The sequence below is a fragment of the Nannospalax galili genome, unplaced genomic scaffold, assembly GCF_000622305.1.
Source record: "Nannospalax galili isolate Female #2095 unplaced genomic scaffold, S.galili_v1.0 scaffold95, whole genome shotgun sequence".
Classification (NCBI taxonomy): Eukaryota; Metazoa; Chordata; class Mammalia; order Rodentia; family Spalacidae; genus Nannospalax; species Nannospalax galili.
The window spans coordinates 4,578,474-4,596,844 of NW_008342393.1; the positions used below are offsets into that span (position 1 = coordinate 4,578,474).

Consider the following 18,371-nt stretch of genomic DNA (forward strand, 5'->3'; position numbering starts at 1 on the left):
CTGCTTACTGGCTTGCTCCCCTGGCCCCTGCTCAGCCTGCTTTCTTATGCAACACAGGCCCACCTGCCCAGGGGTGGCACTACCTACAGTGGGCTGGGCCCTCCCACATCACTCATCAAGAAGATGCCCCTCAGACATGGCCACAGGACAGCCCAATAGAGGAAATTCCCCAATTGTGGTTCCCTCAACCCAGGTGTATCAAGTTGACACTAAAGCTATCCAGCACAGTCACTGACTCTGACAATGAAACGTCTACTTCTCCGGGGAAACCCCAACTCCTATCAGAGCAGCTAAATTCTCAGAATCCAATGACCTCATGTTTACCAGAATCTAGGGTTCACCATACCTGGGGTTCATCTGAACCATATGTGGGTTGTCAACACCCAGCTCAGCCCCATCCTATAGCCACCTATAGCTTAAGTCATAGGGAGGTTTACACCCCTCTGTGGCCAGCTTCACATGACCAACCTACTGGCTCCTGTGAACTCTTGCTTGGACAAGAGAGATGCACATACACGTTCTCCCTCTCCCTCTGGGGGGGTGTTGAAAGATGGGGGTGTTGAGGAAAGGATTTCATGTAGCTCAGGCTGACCTCAAATTCACTGTAGTTAAGGATGACCTTGAACATCTGATCCCTTCTTCCTCTTCCTCTCAAGTGCTGGGATTACAGATGTGCACCTCATGCTGGTTTAGGATTACACATAGATACAAATATAGATAATCTCAGATACTCTGCCTGGTCTTTGAAAATTTGCTCACCTGTGTCATCCATCACTTCCTAATTGCCTGGTGAGTGGATGTCTAGGGATCCTCCCTCACAGGTCAGGAGCTTATCTCTCTGCCAACCTTTTTTCATTTTGTCTTCCCCACTAAATGTCAGGCACTGTGCCCACCTGAAGCTGAAGTCCAATCCGGAAGACCCATGAACCAGCTGTCACCACTCACTGTGAAAAGCTCTCACGCCTTGCTAAGATCAGGAGACCTAAGGTGCACGAAGGGAGCCCAGCACCCAGACCAGGAGCTTAGCAAAGGCTTCCCAGAGGAAGAGATGATGAAGCAGCTGAGACCTAAAGCATAGGTAGAAGTTAAGAGGAATAATCCTGACAAAAAAGATAGCATTGGCACTGGCTTGGCAATCAGAGGCTGGGTCAAGGCAGCAGGAAGACAGTCCTGGGAGTTGAGCAGGGGAGAGTGTTACCATGAATCTGGCAAGCCATGCCAAAGCAGATATTGGGGACAATTGGAAAGGTTCCCATAACAAGTGGAAAGGTTGTGAGTGGATAAGCAACAAGGCCAGATTTGTAGTTGAGAATGCTTACCAAGTTTGTCTTCACTTCTTGAGAATTAAATGAGGTAATCTGGGCAAACAGTGCCTGGCACACAGCATTATGCTTTTCATTGTGATGCCTTCTTTTGTACTATCTACAATTGCATTCTGTTATTACTATGTGTGTGCACTGAGGATTAAACTCAGGGCCTCACGCCTTCTAGAAAAATATCATTGAGCTATGAGCTACAGACCCGGGGTGGGCTTTAACTCCAGATCCTTCTGCCTCAAGCCTCCTGAATGGATGAGATTACAGGCCTGTCGCACCAGGCCCTGGTACAGGCCAATCCTGGATCCTGCCGCTGTTTCCGGAAGTGGGCACAAAGCTCAGCCTGTATCAGGGGCGTGGTAAGGGTGGGTCAACCACTGAATCATCAATAAGCAAAGATAAGAGGCCTGTCTCTGAAGGCCCAGAGTGGAAAACATTCCACGATCTACCAAAAGAGGGCGCATGACGTTTCTCAAGAAAGAGACTGTGGGGAAGAGGGACTTGGCTACCAGGCTCACCTGGGGGCCGGGAGGGGCCCCCGGGACAGGGTTGGGGGAAGCTTGCTTTTAGGAAGCCTGGTGCCCAGAAGGTTTCCTTCTCAGGCGGTTGGGCTAGATGCCCAAATTTTATTTTCAGTTAAATGAGCTAAGAACTAATAAAATAAAAGTTCTTAAGATTGCACTGACTGTAGCTGCTGCCTCCACCTCTTGCTAGTTTTGAGGGCTTTGACTCTGGGCGTTTTTGTTATTTTTCAAGTGTTGATGATCAACCCAGGGCTTCATGCACGCTAGGCAAGTGCTCTCCCTCTGCGGTACACTCCTCTAAATGTTTAAGCGAAAAAACAAGACGCCACCTTTTCCTGGGCCACTTTGGATATTTATGGAAGTCCGTAGGTTGCACGCATACAGGACAGAATAGAACAGGCTTGTATCCTGGTTCTAAGATTTGCAAATGTTCAGTGTGGAATGAGAAGCCGCTAGAGCCCCTATGGGAGAGTAGGTAGGTACCAGGACAGGTGAAAACAGGTGCCTTTGGGGAGGACGAGAGACAGGGCGAGAAAAGAAGGAGCTGGAGAGTGAGAGACTGGGAAGGAGCCAGAGGTTGGCAAGAACAGCGGAGGACCGGAAGGGCTAGCCGGCCTCTGGGGAAGAAAGGGTCAACCTTGGGCTTGCCCCTTTAAAGTCGGGGTAGTTGGCGGCTGGGGGCGGGCCCTACGTGCCTCCACGGAAAACAACAGGCCGCCTCCAGCGCGGGGTTGGTTAAGGAGGCGGGCCCAGAGGAAAGCCACGTGCCGAGGCGCAAGGCTATTGGTGCTCCCAGAGTTGTTTGTGCGTGGCCATTGGCGTCGTCGGAGTACCGAGACGAGCCGATTGGTTGCGCTTTAGAGGCGCCCCCCAGGGCAAGGGTAGGGAGGAGGCGGCCGAACAGTGTCTCCCGGCCCGGCCAAGCCGGGTCCTGCCGTGAGCCTTCGCCAACGCCGGGACAGCAGCCGGAGCCGAGTCCGAGCCCGCGGCGCCACCGCCACCGCCGCCATGCGCTGGGTCCGGGCGCTGCTGAAGAATGCGTCCCTGGCAGGGGCGCCCAAGTACATCGAGCACTTCAGCAAGTTCTCCCCGTCCCCGCTGTCTATGAAGCAATTTCTAGACTTTGGTACGGAGTGGGAGGGAGGCGAGCACTGAGGGGCGTTGGGCAACGAGGACGGAGCTTGACTATGAGGGGTTAACACCGGGGGAGAGGATCTGGGTGGCTCCAAGGCTAGCTTGCAAGCATATAGGCTGGAAGGGTTAACGGCGGCGAGGAAGGCCTGCCTGGCTTTGAAGGAGTTAAGGGTGCCCCCTCCGCACTGTAAAAGGAATGGGGGGCTGGAAAAGGCGGGGGTCCATGGTTCCCTCCCCGGCTTTGAGAGCGGTCTTGGAGAGTAAGAGGCAGGGAGGGTGTAGGACCCCATCCAGACCCTATAGGACTAGTGGGGAAATGACGTAGCCACTAAGAGTAGGGGAACAAGAGTAAACAAGGGGTGTGATGGTTGATGAGAGTGATAAGGCAGGGTGGGAGGTTCAGTCATCTGGAAGAAGACATGGGCTCTGCTGGATGAGTGGGGTGCTAATGAGGGAACAGCAGAGAATTCCAGGGGCAGCTGGGAAGGGAAAGGGGCCCTTTGAGAAGGAGGTGCCAACAGAAGAAGCGCCCCTGACTGGTCAGCCTCCACCCATTGCATCTGCCCACTGGGCAAGGACGCTTGAAGATCAAATCTGTTCATGCCTGGCAGCCTGTTCCTAGCTGGGCAGAGGCCCAAGTTACCATGAGGTGGTCAGGTGGCTTGCACCCTTCCATGGCCAACCCTGAGTTCCTAAGGATCACCCATTACCAGTGTTCTGGAGGTAGAGGTGGCTTTGGGGTGAGAAAAAGCTGTGCCAACGTGGCAGATACAGACGTTGTGTGGCCCTGCCTGTCTACATGGCATTTCCCCGGTGCCAGCTGGTGAATGGGAGTGGGTCCAGGTCTTTGAAGAGTTGGCTTTAGTTACAGCTGTATCACAGACAGGAGGAGGACAGAGAGGTGTCAGCCAAGACATAGGGCACCTGTTTCCCCAGCACATACCTTTGTTTCTCCTTGCTCTGTTTGAGTCTTGAGCTTTGCCCATGTAGGAAATCCTCCAGGGCCCACTTCCAGCCCCCAGCAAAATGTCGCAGCTGGAGGAGATTGGACCACTTGTGTGGGGAAACCTTCAGAAGGGTGTTGATATACCCTGAGTGACCCAAGCAAAGCATAGATTTGAACCCTAGGTCCCCAAGACTACTCACTCTTCCACTGCCTGTCCATCCTGACCCTGGATCAAGGTCTCCATTTGCCTCACAGATGGTCATTAACAGGGCCCATTCTACATTAGCATCCAATTGTCTCCTCCTGGGTGAGGTGGCCTGCCCCAGAGACATTGCAGCCATAGGAATCTAGCACAGGAAGGGAGGGAGGGATTTCCTGGATGCCTCTGCTCCTTAGGCCAATCCCCTAGAATGAGTGCCTGCCTAGAAGGAGGGAAAGAAAAGTGAGGTGACAGACTGTAACAACTCTGAATGAGCCACAGGGATATCCTGCCATGGTTGACAAGAAGTCGGGGTTCAGCTGATAGTGACTAGGTGATGCCACCCCCAAAGTGTCAGCCAGGGTGGCAGAGTTAGGGGAAGGCTCACACACTACAGGATCAGGAAGGCTACCTTGCTATGTGCCCTCTGTAGGTCACTTGACCATTTTGGGGATCCAGCCTGCCCAGTCCCCACATGTGCTCCAGTTTCCATGATTTGTGGCTGTCCATTGACTCCCACCCCTTCTCTCTTAGGGTCCAGTAATGCCTGTGAGAAAACCTCCTTCACCTTCCTCCGGCAGGAGCTGCCTGTACGCCTGGCCAACATCATGAAAGAAATCAATCTGCTTCCCGACCGGGTGCTAGGCACCCCCTCAGTACAGCTGGTGCAGAGCTGGTGAGGCCCCTTCCGCTCCATCATCCCTCCATCATCATCACTGTGTGCCTGGGCTCTGGGGACAGAGTCAAGGCACAGAGGCTCCAAGAGGCAGGGAGCTGCCCAAGATCACATGGGAATCCTCGGCTGAGCAGGGACAAAGGTCAAGCGCCAAGCTATATCTGCCTCACCACCTTCCTTTCTCTGGGAACGTAGGGTCCATTGAAGAGGGCACTGCTTTCACAGTAAAGAGCAAAAGTCACACTACTAATGTCAACAATAACCAGTGGCCTGCTCCTGGAGCCCCAGCCCCTGTCAGGATTAGAGTAACTTGGGAAACCAAGAAACAGGGAGTTGATTCTGCCATCCAAGTGACAGGTCTGACTGTCTTGAATGTTGTGCAAATACTCAGTTAAGTACAGGGATGACACTGTTCCTTCACAAAGAGTTCTGAGGACAAGAATCAGAAGTTTGTTATAGGTAGCCACAGGCACAGAGCCCTGTCTAGGAGTAGGTAACTGGAGGCCACTAGCCAGTAGCCTCACATGAAACATAAACAAGGGTGGGCCTGTCACTGGGCATGTCCCTGGCTGGTCATGGATCAGTAGACTCTTGTGGTGACTGGGCAGAAATCTAGTCTTTGGGATTTTGTAGGCTCAGGAGCTTGTTTCATGCTTCTCCCAGCAATGTGCTATGTCTAAGCACACAGCAGCAGCTGGGGGTGAAGCTGGGGGGTAAAACATGTCTGTGCCTAGCATACAAAGGCCTAGGTTGATCCTCAGCAATTCAAAAGGGGAGGCGGCTGGAGAGTTGGCTCAGTGGTTAAGTGCACTGATTGCTCTTGCAGGGATCCTGGGTTTGATTCTCAGCACTCTCGTGACAGCTAACACCTGTCTGTAACTCCAGTTCCAGGAGATCCAACACCTTCTTCTGATCTTTGTGGGCATTACATGACCCAAGTGTACTTACATATATGCAGGCAATATACTCATACACATAAAATAAAAATAAAATATTTAAGAAAAGTTTAGCCAGGACTAGTGCTACAAAGGTATAATCCCAGCTTGCAGGGATTGAGGCAGGATGATCATGACTTTCAGGTCAGCCTCAACAACTTACTGAGATCCTATCTCAAAAGAAACAAAAAACTGGGGTTTGAGGTCAATGGTAGGATGCTTGTCTACTACAGATGAGGCCCTGGGTTCAGCTCTCAGCAACATACATGTATGCATACACACGCACACACATGCACAGGCACATACACATATACCCCAGCAGCTACCCACAGAGAGTCCATGGTCTCACAGGAAAATAAAATTCTGCCAAGACAGGGCAGAGTACAGTGCAAACAGAGAGGATCTGTGAGCACTGAAGAGTAGTTTTATTTAAATGAAAAATCAAAGTAACACTGATTATAACATCTCCCATTGCAGAAATGTAACATATTCATTTTGACACTTGTGAAACACAAAAGCATAGATAGAACATGGCAACCATTATACTCCTCCCTACAACCAGCCCCTGCTAAGGGGTCCTATGAGTCCTTGGTGCCCTTCCAGCATTGTGTGTGTTTGTGGCCATGCATCTGCTTGGCTTATTCTAGAGAGATGAGCTCCAGTAAGGGACAGAGTTGTACACACAGATCAGGTATGTTGTAGATGCCCAATGAATGTTGATTGAACCGGAAGTCATGGAGAAAGATGAGCAGGGTGAGCACCTGTTGTCTTAACACTTGGGAGACTGAGGCAGGAAGGCTTGAGTTCAGGAGTTCAAGCTCATCTTGGGCAACCTACTGAGACATTTCCAAACAAAACAGGGAAGTTGAAATGAATACACAGAGAGACTCGATACTCTAGAGCTAGAAAGAAGAGAGAGTCCTGTAAGTACAAGTTAAGAAAGTGGTGTGGGCAGTATCTGATTTTCAGGTGACCCAACTAGGTCACCCCTGCCTGAGCCCTACACCAGGAGGCCCAGGACTTCTGAGCCATCTTGAATGAGCTGCCATAGGGTGGGGAGGAAACAGAAGGTGCCATCTGTTCTCCCAGCCCTCTGCCAGTCTCTCTGATTGACTGACCTGACTGCCCCTCCAGCTGGTCTGTGACTTTGTGACAGGACTTCTCAGGCCCCTCCCTGGACATGGTCCTAGAGCAGCCCAAAGGGTGATATGTGGAGGGCAGGAGGCTGCTGGACAGCCCATGACTCCCCAGGGGGGGTCCCTCGGAATCCTTCCTGTGAATCAGCGACCACCTTGGGGCTTAGCCTGACTCCACTCTTCCTTCAAAGTTTGGAAGGAATGTCAAGACACAGCAGCGACCACCTTGGGGCTTAGCCTGACTCCACTCTTCCTTCAAAGTTTGGAAGGAATGTCAAGACACAGCAGGAAGGGATGAAGTCAGACAAGAGAAAACACTTTCCGAGTGGATGATTCAGCATAGAGGAAAACATGCCAAGGGGTTCTTCAGGCATCTTGAAGAGAGCCTGCTGAGAGGATTTGCAGAGCCAGTGGGCCTCAGCCACAGCAAGAGAGACTGAAGCGAGAGCAGAAAGAGCTTGCTCATGGGGCTGAGATGTTTTCCTGTAAGAGAGTGCAGCTTTCTTCCTTTAGGAAAAACTCTAGGTTGCAGGAGGATGATGGAGTGGTGGAGGTGGGCAGAGCCTTTGGGAGAAGAGGGCTTGACTTCCCAGGGAGCCTGGCCAGAGGGCCACTAGCCTGAGTCTGATGATTAAAGAGCAGAACCCTCTCCTGGGGACACAGGAGAAAATTGTGCAGAGGGAGCTATTGGCAGTGTAGTGACTAATACGTGTCCATGGCAAATAGGAGGTCTGGGTTCATGTTCTAAATGAAGAATTCCTAGTTTGAAGTAAGCCTGATTAACTCTTGCAGCTGGTCAGCTCTGAGGTAGGGGGACTGTATTTTGGAGATCACTGAAAGGTAGAGAAAACCCTAGGCTTGGCATCAGTGTGTGTGTGACACACTTGACTTTGAGACTTAGTAGACACTCCTGTGCAAGCAGTGTGGCCTCTTAGGCTCAGCCTCCTTGTCTATAGTGGGGGTCCAAACTGTTTTCTCAGGGTCCCATATCACTGAGAGGTGTGGAACATGTCTAGAACTTGGTCAGTCCCTGCAATGGTCCCATACCTTTGGGTGGCAGCATCTCTGTGTCAAAGGTGATGTAATTGTGTAGAGATTTCAGAGGCAATGTGGCAGTGAGGGGCAAGGAGGATGTCAAAGAGCACCACACCTGAGGACTTGCTATGTGCCAGGGCTGCACTGCACGCTTACTTGGATGACCCTGTAATCTTCGTGACCCTTGCAAATGAGTGTCACCATCCCCACATGAGAGATGGAGGTTCAAGAAGTGGGGAGCTGTGGTCAGTCAGGGAGTGGTGTTGGAGCTGGAATTCAAACCCAGGCAGTGCATTTTGGAGACTACATTTGGGAAGGGACAGGAGGAAGGCTGTGTATGGGGCTGTGCTGCAGGGCAGTGAGGAAGCATCAGGAAGATTTCCATACTACATGAGAGTTTATGGGAAAGTAGGTTTCACCTACAAGAATGATGTGTTCCCTACTCCTTGGCTCCTCTCTGGAGGATGACAGCCTGAGGAAGCATGGGTAGGTGGAGAGAGGCTTCCAGAAAACCCAGTGAGTCACTCTTGTCACTACGTCTCTGGGTTGTAGGGAAGAGATGTGATCCTGTGTGTATGGGCTAGGACCATCACCCTCTCAACCACCTCCCTGACTTTTTCACAAGGTGTGTGGACCCCCAGCCCTGCCTGTGAAGAGCCCCACTCCTACCCCGTGAAAGCCAGGCAGCACTTGTCCTGAGCAGAGAAACAGGTACAAGGCTCACAGGCTTGGCATCAGAGAGTGTGTGTGTGTGTGTGTGTGTGTGTGTGTGTGTGTGTGTGTGTGTGTGTGTGACAGAGAGAGAGGGAGAGGGAGAGGGAGAGAGAGAGAGAGAGAGAGAGACACAGAGAGAGAGAGAGGGAGAGAGAGAGAGAGAGAGAGAGAGACAGACTTCTACACTTATTAGACACTATTGTGCAGGCACTGTGTTCTGGAGCCTCCACTAAGCCAGCCCATCCCTCATCCCTCCTGGCCTAACCCATAGCTGAGTAGTCCCAGTGGTAGTGACTGACTCCTGAAGCTTTTTTAAGGCACATTCTCTCCCACCCCACACTTCCTGCTGTAGGCCTCATTTTGCAGTTGGGGCTGGAGCATCCCAATGGTGTTCAGGGCACACCCAGCCCCCAAACATCCCAGGTGTGGGACACATCTCTCCTCTCTCCCTGTGCAAACAGCTACCTTCCTAATGTTGCCATTGCCTGGTTCATGTCCCCAGCAGCTGTGGATGCTGACCTGTGCTCTTCACACACACATATAACACACACATGCACACACTTACTGCTCTGCTCAGCCATCCCTTGCTCCCACATACTACTTGCACCCTCTTCCCTCTCCTATCTCTACTCCTGCCCCTCCCCTGGGGCCTGCATTCAGCCCCATGGAGGGCAACATCAGAAGGATCTGAGGGGCCGCTATGTTACCTTGGGAGGTTAGAAATACCAGATCTTGGGGCTGGAGACATGGCTCAGCTGTTCAGAGCACTGACTGCTCTTGCAGAAGACCTGGGTTTGATTCCCAGTACCCACATGGTGGCTAACAACCGTCCAAAACTCCAGTTCCAGGGGAGTCTAACACCTTCTGACCTCTGTGGGCACAGCATGATACAGGTGCATTTGCACACATACATGCAATATACTCATACACTAAAATAAAAATAATAAATAAAATATTTTTTAAAAAACCGAAGTACCAGCTCTCATGCCAGGCCTGGTGGCACATTCCTTTAATCCCACTACTCATGAGGCAGAGGCAGGTGGGGCTCTGTGAGTTCAAGGCCAGTTGGTCTACAAAGTGAATTTAGGCCAGCTGGGGCTAACAGGCAGACCCTGTTCCAAAAAAGACAAAAAAAAAAGCAATACCAGATCTCACCAAGGAAGGAGGGCTTTCCCCTTTTCCACCCTCTGCCTGGGTACACCCTCTGCTCTTCTGGCCCTTTCCCTGGCTCTGGGAATGTGGCTGCTCAGGAGCCAGCATGGCACCATTCCTGTTTCTCTCTGGAGGATCCAGCTCTATCCAAGGCTGGCATATGGAAGGCCAGACCCCTGGGGACCTCAGGACCAGGGCCAACCCTTCCCATGTTCTCCTCTGGATCTCGGGGTTATTCCCCTATGGGAATGCCCCTTTGAGGGGCAGGCAGAGATGGAACTCTCCACAGTACCCCCACAGTTACTCTGCCAATACTGCCCTTCTCAGTCTGTCCAGGTGCCCTTTGTTCTGTGTCTGTGGCCATATGACAAGCCCTTGAAAGTTCACTGGGTTGCCCTGCCTGGGCATGGAAACTGACCTTGTCCTTTCTCACTCCTGGCCATGTACAGAACCTCCTGCCTCTGACTCTTCCATCTCCACCCACCTTGGACCTTGAGAAGACCTTAAGGCCCCATCTTCCAGCAACCACCCCCCCCACTTATAGCTTCTCTCCTAAGTCCCCACTCCCTTGAAGCCCCTTCAGCTATTAGGCCTTTATGTGAGCCCCCAAGCCCAGGTGGGCAGCAGTGGTCAGTCCATAGTAGTCCCTCAGTGAATGTCAGCTGTCATACCTGTCCAGGGAGACAGGTATCTGCATCAGGTGAGGCCCTGTCCTGATGCAGGTATCTGTTGGGGACAGGGATTGGAGGCAGTGTGTGGGGTAAGCTGGTAAGCTGGTCTCTTCTGCCATCCTGACCTACTCAGTCAGCAAGGACAGCTCCTCCCACAGGCTGCATGCTAGGCACTGGCTGGGGAGGCCAAGGAGGTGCCCCAGGCCAAACAGTTCCTGTCCCCAGTGCAGCTCTGCAGGGCAAGGTGGGTTAAAGCATGTTATGACTCAGGGCCAAAAGCCAAGCAGTAGTAGAGTTGATGGGGTGTGCTCAGCTAGTGGCAGACTTTGAGCCACAAGCATCCAGAGTACTCTACAGTAAAAAGAAGGGATCAGAGCTCCTACCTTCTTAGTGAAGAAACCACAGCCCAGATAGGTTTCATGGCTTTCCCAATGTCACACAGCATGGCATGGAAAAGCCAGGACTAGGATCCAGCAGAACCAGTTGTCTTATGTCTAAGCAAGAGATGGAGGGCAGCAGTTGCTGGGTATAAGAGAAATGACAATGCACACACAGGATAGTGTGAGTGGAGCTCTGGGAGTGAGATCCTAAGCAGTGGCAGCCTTTAGGTGGCAAGTGTTCAGGAAGCCTGAGTCTTTGTTGTATCTTTACCCAGCTGGGGTCCTGCTCCAGACCTCATCCCACTTCTTTAGAGCTTGGAGTAGGTCCTAGGGTGGTGGCATCTTTTCTAAAGCCATTTCTGAGCCCCAGGCCCACCCCACCAGGGGCTCAAGCTAGGAAGTGTTTCTGCCAGAGAGAACAGAGGGACACTGGCACTTCCTACCTTCTCAGGACGAGCTATAAGCTGGACATGTCTATGAGGAAGCTGAAGTCATAGGTCAAGCAGGCATGGGGCAGTGGCCTCAGGTTGGCATCATCTAACACAGTGTCCTTCTCATGTAGAAGCTGACCCCACTGGCCCTGTGCTCTTTGTTTGCATCTCTTTCCTGGTGGAGGGGAGACCTGCCCCTCTGACCAGGCCTGTAGGTAAAGCAGGCAGCAGGGGTCACCCACCACACCCATCCTGCTCACTAGCTTTACAGGGCAGAGTGAGCCTCTGGCCACACCAACAGAATTGGTCACATCTACTCATCTTTCTAGACTGGGGTACCCTAGGCAGGTTCCAGGTCACTGTGGGAGGGACCCTGTGCCTGCCAGTCTCCCAACTGTACCCATAGGCCACCAGATGCCTCAGCCCCATGTGGGGAGTACCAGTATTGTCTGTGAAAGGGCTAGGCAAAGCAGGCAGATATTCAAGCCCTCTGTCACCAAGCCTTTTGGTACAGTCAGGCCTCAATCCCCTGATCTGTGCAGCCTCTAGAGGGAATGGTCTCTAGTCCCTCCTAAGACACTTGTTCTGGGTTTCCAAAACAAAGGCATGCACTGTAAGGGAACCAGCAAATGAGAAGTTTCCTTGCACAGCTTACTGGATCATCAAGGAGACTCAGAGCAGATGACATGGGACAGACGTGTGTAGCTTGTCAGCAGGTCCAGCTGTGTGATACCCGTGGTAGCATCTGAGGGGGTAAGAGGGAGACTTGTGTAGCCTCAGCTGAGCTCATGTCCCCTTCTGTTTGTCCATAGGTATGTCCAGAGTTTGCTGGACATCATGGAGTTCCTGGATAAGGATCCCGAGGACCACCGGACCCTAAGCCAGTGAGTGAGCGCCCGAGTTGGGAACAGGAAGGCAGGTGCAGTCAGGCATCTTGGTCAGGGCCCCAGGGGGCAAAATGCCAGTAGAGTGAAAGGAAAAGCCCCTGCTTTCAGAAATGTCCAGTGTGAGGGGGAGACAGGTTGCTTCTGGGAGATCCAGGTCTGCTGGAAGAGATGCAGACTTGAATCTTCAGTATGCCAAGAGGACATGGGGAAGACCCTGTGCCCAGGGAGCACCCTTCAGAGGATCTGAGCACTCTGGCTGTGAGCTGGAAGGTGGATTGAAAGGTGGGAGAATAAGGGTGGACTTCAGGCAGGTTAGCACTGTGTGTCTGTGGGGCTGTAAAGAGCAGAGCCAGTGAAGATGTTAAAAAGGGGTTGGGAGTGAAGGAGAAACAGTGAAGGAGCCTGGGTGGGGGTGAATGTCTGCCTTCCTCACAGGTTCACTGATGCCTTGGTCACCATCCGGAACCGGCACAATGATGTTGTACCCACCATGGCGCAGGGTGTGCTGGAATACAAGGATACCTATGGCGATGACCCGGTCTCCAACCAGAATATCCAGTACTTCCTTGACCGCTTCTACCTCAGCCGCATCTCCATCCGCATGCTCATCAACCAGCACAGTGAGCTCCGGCTGCTGCCAAGAGTGCAAGGGGTCTGGTGGAGTTTACCAGGAAGGGGCATTGCCCTGATAGCACAGCAGGGGTCCCCCTTTCAGTCACTATGCCCAGGGGCCAAGGTGCCATTCAGAAGCCTAAGTGTTACTGGCTCAATCCAGGCTTGGTAGCACATCTCTTGGGAGGCCAAAGCAGAAAGATCATAAATTTGAGGCCAGACTGGGCTATATAGTGAGACTTGTTTCAAAGAACAACCAAGGGGCTAGAGAGATGACTCAGTTGTTAAGAGCACTGACTACTCTTGCAGAGGACCGGGGTTTGATTCCCAGCACCCACATGGTGGCTAACAGCCATCGGTAACTCCAGCTCCAGGGGATCCGACCTCCTCCTTCTGACCTCCACAGGCATTGCACAACACCGGTGCACTTATACATAAAACACTTACACACATGCAGGCAATACACTCATAAAATAAAAATAAACAAAAAAAAAACCCAAAATCAAAAAGTTACTCTAAAAAGAAAGCAAATGTGCAGCACTGAAATTTATATATTTGCTCTTTTTAAGACAGGGTCTCCCTGTAGCCCCAGCTGGTTTGGAACTCCCTATGTAGACCAGGCTGGCCTTAAACTCAACAGAGATCTGCCTGCCTCTGCCTCCCAAGTGCTGGGATTAAAGGTGTGTACCACCATGCCTGGCCAAAATACATTGTTTTAAATATTTGTAAAACACAAAATATGCCACATCTTTAAACATTTAAAATTTTTTTATTATCCATTCATCTATCTGTTTTTTGCAAATGGAGGTCAGAGAACAACTTGTAGGCACTTAGCTTGTTCTCTCTTTCTACCATGCAAGTCCTGGGGATTGAACTCAGATTGTTAGGCTTGGTAGCAAGCACCTTTACCTGCTGAGCTATCCTGTCAGTCCTTTAAAAATTTTTAATTGGCTTTTTAAAAACATTCTCATTCACTAGGCGTGGTGGCGCATGCCTTTAATCCCAGCACTCAGGAGGCAGAGGCAGGTGGATCTCTATGAGTTCAGGCTGGCCTGGTCTACATAGTGAGTTCCAGGACAGCTGGGGCTATAGGGAGACCCTGTCTCAAAAAAGACAAAAAAAAAAAAATTCTCATTCAAAAACTGTTTGTTGTTTAGAGCGCCTTTCCCAGGATTTACTATGATGGTTGACAAAGCATAGTCATTGTAAGTTAGATAAGTTCTTGATGCTCAAATCATAAAGATTGAAAAGCAGGATGATGACAGTTGTCTTATAATACTATTTGAAAGCAAAGATTACATTTAGCGGGGTGTAATGTGGGGAGAACCCTCTGGACGGGATCCTGCAGGCTGCAGAGGCTCCAGGAGGCCTGAGCTCTAGAGGGAAACAGGATTGGGGGTAGTTGGGGATGGTCACCACTGATCCTGTAGAGGTTTCCAGATGAGGTGAAGGGCAGGACATTTGGAAGAGGGAGTGCTAGGCCCTGTGATCTAGCCAGCAATGCCCTTCCCTCTGCCCACAGCCCTCATCTTTGATGGCAGCACCAACCCAGCCCATCCTAAACACATTGGCAGCATTGACCCCAACTGCAACGTGTCCGACGTGATAAAAGGTGAGCCCCACCCCCAGGCCTGGCCCATCAAAGACTTCCAGGGACCCCTCCTAGCTAACATGGCCAGAAAGTGATCTATTCCCAGTGGGTGGGGGCCATGTAGCCATGGGCGTTATTGATGATGCACAGTGTCAATGCCAAGGGGACTGCCTGTTGGGTCAGCCACCCATGGCCTTAGTGACCCCATCTTCTCTTAGATGCCTATGACATGGCCAAGCTCCTCTGTGACAAGTATTATATGGCTTCACCTGACCTGGAAATCCAGGAAGTCAATGGTAAGCAAGAGAGGGAGGTTGTGTGTATGTACGTGTCTCAGTGGGTTAGAGACAGATGAGTCTAGGGGAGCTGGGGAATCAGAACTTGAACTGCTTTCTAAAGGGGAGTTGCAGATCTGCTCTGTACTATTCATTGGATAACTGCTAACTATTTTGGTAAATAAATCCTGTAAACAAGACATGCAAGGCCCCTGCCATCATGGAAGTTGCATTCTTGATACTGGGGGAGGTTGGAGAATGGGACTGTTAACTACTGAACAGGTAACTATACCAAATAATTTCCAAAGCTTGGTGAGTGACAGGAAGAACATAATGTGGAGTGACAGGACAGAGACCAGAGGAGCAGTGTGTGATGGGACACTTCTCCGGAACCCAAGAACCAGTGGCTTGATTTAAAGATATGCTCAGGGGCTGGAGACATGGCTCAGTGGTTAAGAGCACTGACTGCTCTTGCAGAGGACTCGGATTCAATTCCCAGCACCCACATAGTGGCTACGAACCATCCTTAACTCCAGTTCCAGGGGAATCCGAAGCCCTCTTCTGACCTCCCCGGCATTGCACAACACGGGTGCACTCACATACATGCAGGCAATACACTCACACATAAAATAAAAATAATAAATGAAATATTTAAAAAAAGTTATGTTCAGTTAGCCAGCCCCTGGGTGGGGTAGTCAGAGCTGGTACCCACTCCTAGTTGGAAGGAGGAGGCTGAAGAAGGCAAGACTAAGCACATGCCTTCTGCGGGTCACTAGCTACTCCAGCTTGGGGGAGGCTGACAGCCATGTGCCAGTTACAGCTGTGGAAAGATGGAGGGGTGTCTGCTAGGAAGGGGAAAGGGTTGCAGGGTCCCACTGTAGGTAAGATACTGGAAGGTGACCTCACTTCCTGCTCTTGGTCTTGATTCCCACAGCTACCAATGCCACCCAGCCCATTCACATGGTCTACGTCCCCTCCCACCTCTACCACATGCTCTTTGAACTCTTCAAGGTGAGAAGGCTGCACTTCTTAGGGGAGGCCCAGCAAGGTCAGCCCTTGGCCCTCAGCCTCAGCAGCACCCTTGAGGACTGGCTTCTCTAATTCAATATGTCCCTCATTCCTTCCCCAGAATGCCATGCGGGCCACCGTGGAAAGCCATGAGTCCAGCCTCACTCTCCCACCTATCAAGATTATGGTGGCCTTGGGTGAGGAAGACCTATCCATCAAAGTATGTGACCTTTGATCTGACCATCGGAGGTCAGGGGGTGGTTAGAGTGAGAGGTGGAAAACGAAGCCCTGGAGGGCACCTCACATGTCCCATGTCCCCCAGATGAGTGACCGAGGCGGGGGTGTCCCCTTGAGGAAGATAGAGCGGCTCTTCAGCTACATGTACTCCACAGCCCCCACCCCCCAGCCTGGCACTGGAGGCACCCCACTGGTAAGATGACTTCATGCAGTCCCCTTGGCTCCTGCTTCCTTAACTCCCAAGTATACTCCACCCTCACAGCTATGTGGTGACAGTCCCCTGTCCTGAGTCTGGTCCTCCTGTCCCACTCATCCCTCCCCTACCTGCTCATATCCCCCTGCCTGCTGAGCATTTGCCCTCTGCTTAGCTGTCACTTTTCTTCAGCATTTTCTCTCCTGCACCAGCTGCATTGCTAATTGCCAGCACCTTCCTGCCCCAGCTCCAGCTCCTATGGAGTAAGCAGACCCAGGTTTGCAGAATAGGGTCAAAGAGCCTGTGACTACCCAGGTCTCTGTGTAGAACTCTCCTGCCCAGCTTCTCTCCCTTCCTCCATGATCTCTCACCCACCACCTACTCCCATCTTCCCCCAGAGATGTCCCTTCCCTATCCCAGCTCCAGGAAATCCCTGTCTTCCCTGAGCCCAGCACCCCTGGTTCATGATGTGGCCCCAGAAGCCCAGCACCAGCCCGTCAGCCTGTCTTCCTGCCCCTGCAGGCTGGCTTTGGATACGGACTCCCCATTTCCCGCCTCTATGCCAAGTACTTCCAAGGGGACTTGCAGCTCTTCTCCATGGAGGGCTTTGGGACAGATGCTGTCATCTATCTCAAGGTGAGACTCACCAGGGGTGTGTTTGCTGCTGGCAGCTTCCTGCCCATCCCGTCCCTCTTCCTCCCTGTTTCCAGACTCAGCAGAGCTGGGGCACTGTAAACTCAACCCACTACGGAAGGGAATTTCAGGGAGTCCAGGGCTTGTGATTAAGGACTCTTAGGCCTGGAAGGAAGGGGTCTTGTCTGTCAGCTGAGAGGGGATGTGCCTTGGTGACTGGTACAGATTACACAGCCCAGCCTCCTCCCTCTGGTTTGCTTTCCTGACCTCTGAAGGAGCAGCTTTCTGAAATGAGTGGGAGCAGGACATAGACGATCTAGACCCTTTCACAGGTCTTTCTAGGCCTGGAGGAGTGTCTCAGGTAGCATCTGCTTGCTGGGATGACTGTGACCTGGGTTATAATGTCAAGGTGGAGACTAGCAGGGCCCATGTGAGAAAGGGTTATATGCTAGAGTAGGGAAGGCACTGGGAAGCAGGAGGCTGATGGCCACAATCCCTAGGCCCTGTCCACGGATTCAGTGGAGCGCCTGCCTGTCTACAACAAGTCTGCCTGGCGCCACTATCAGACCATCCAGGAGGCCGGTGACTGGTGTGTGCCCAGCACGGAGCCCAAGAATACGTCCACATATCGGGTCAGCTAGGGGCCTTCTCTCCCCGGCACCTGGGAGAACACTGCCACCTCTGGATCCAGCCACCACAGGGACTTTCCCCATTCTCTGGGGTGCAAGAGCACAGCTGAGTCTCCTTGATGACCAGGTCTATCTCTGTAGAAGTCATAGTGACCTGTCTGTGGTGGTCCCTAAATGCCAGTCTGTCTCCGTGGAGACACCTAGGTGGTCTCCCTGGAGCCCAGTCTCTGTTGTGATGCCTGAGGGTTGGGGATGGCTGTACCTGATGGAATGCCCTAGAGTGGACAGCCCAGCCTGGTGGTATACTTCTCCTTGGCAGTTCTCCCCAGACCAGGACTGTCACCTTTCTGCCAGGGGCCCTGGGTCCCCTCACTGCCTGCATTGCCCTGGCCTTCCAAGTGTCTGCCCTGCTTGCCTTATTACCTGACCCTGTACAGGCACACTAAGCTGGGTCCTTTGTCAGTGTCAGGAGGGGTAGGGAGAGGGGGTGCACCCTTGGCCCTGGTTGGGGCCCTGGTCTTGCAGCCTTTTTCCACTCTGGACATTAAGGTTGCAACTGGGAGCTCAAGAGTAGGGAGTGGTTCTCACCCAAGGCCCACTCCTAAAGCAAAGACACCTGGGAAGCCCAGAGGTCGCCAGCCCCACCAGGACTCTAAAGCAACTGTGGTGATGTTTCTGCCGCTGCCCAAGCCCTTGTCCAGCATGACCTCACATGCAACCAGTGTACACCTACCCTGTTCTGCCTGAGCTTTGGATCCCAACCCCACTGTGCTCACTGTGTGCGCATGGTGACTTGTGCCCTAGGACGCTTTATGTACATATAGTCAGTTTTATAACCCTCAATGCCCCACCCTTCCCCTTGGCACACAGCGGTTAAAGCTGTGTGCTCCTCACATTGGCTGGGATGGTGACAGTGACATCTACAGTAAATAGATGAAATGAGACTGGCGCCTGGCTGTGCCTTGCTGGGAGAGGGGGAGTCCACATGTGCACTTGTGGAGACTGGCACTCTGGGACCAACTGCATTTAGGACATCAGCCTGGCTGAGGACCTGGGC

The 18,371-nt window shown here is 52.1% G+C and overlaps 1 protein-coding gene across 1 annotated transcript; it reads left to right on the top strand.

Moving 5' to 3' along the window:
- The first annotated feature begins 2,709 nt into the window (after positions 1–2,709).
- On the top strand, positions 2,710–18,258 carry Pdk2 (pyruvate dehydrogenase kinase 2). Its single transcript, XM_008838330.2, has 11 exons — positions 2,710–2,966; positions 4,654–4,795; positions 12,062–12,133; positions 12,572–12,756; positions 14,271–14,360; positions 14,558–14,635; positions 15,549–15,625; positions 15,744–15,842; positions 15,945–16,052; positions 16,575–16,688; positions 17,186–18,258. Exons 1-11 carry the CDS (start codon positions 2,849–2,851, stop codon positions 17,324–17,326), a joined length of 1,224 nt encoding a protein of 407 aa, XP_008836552.1. The 5' UTR covers positions 2,710–2,848; the 3' UTR covers positions 17,327–18,258.
- Positions 18,259–18,371: the final 113 nt, after the last annotated feature.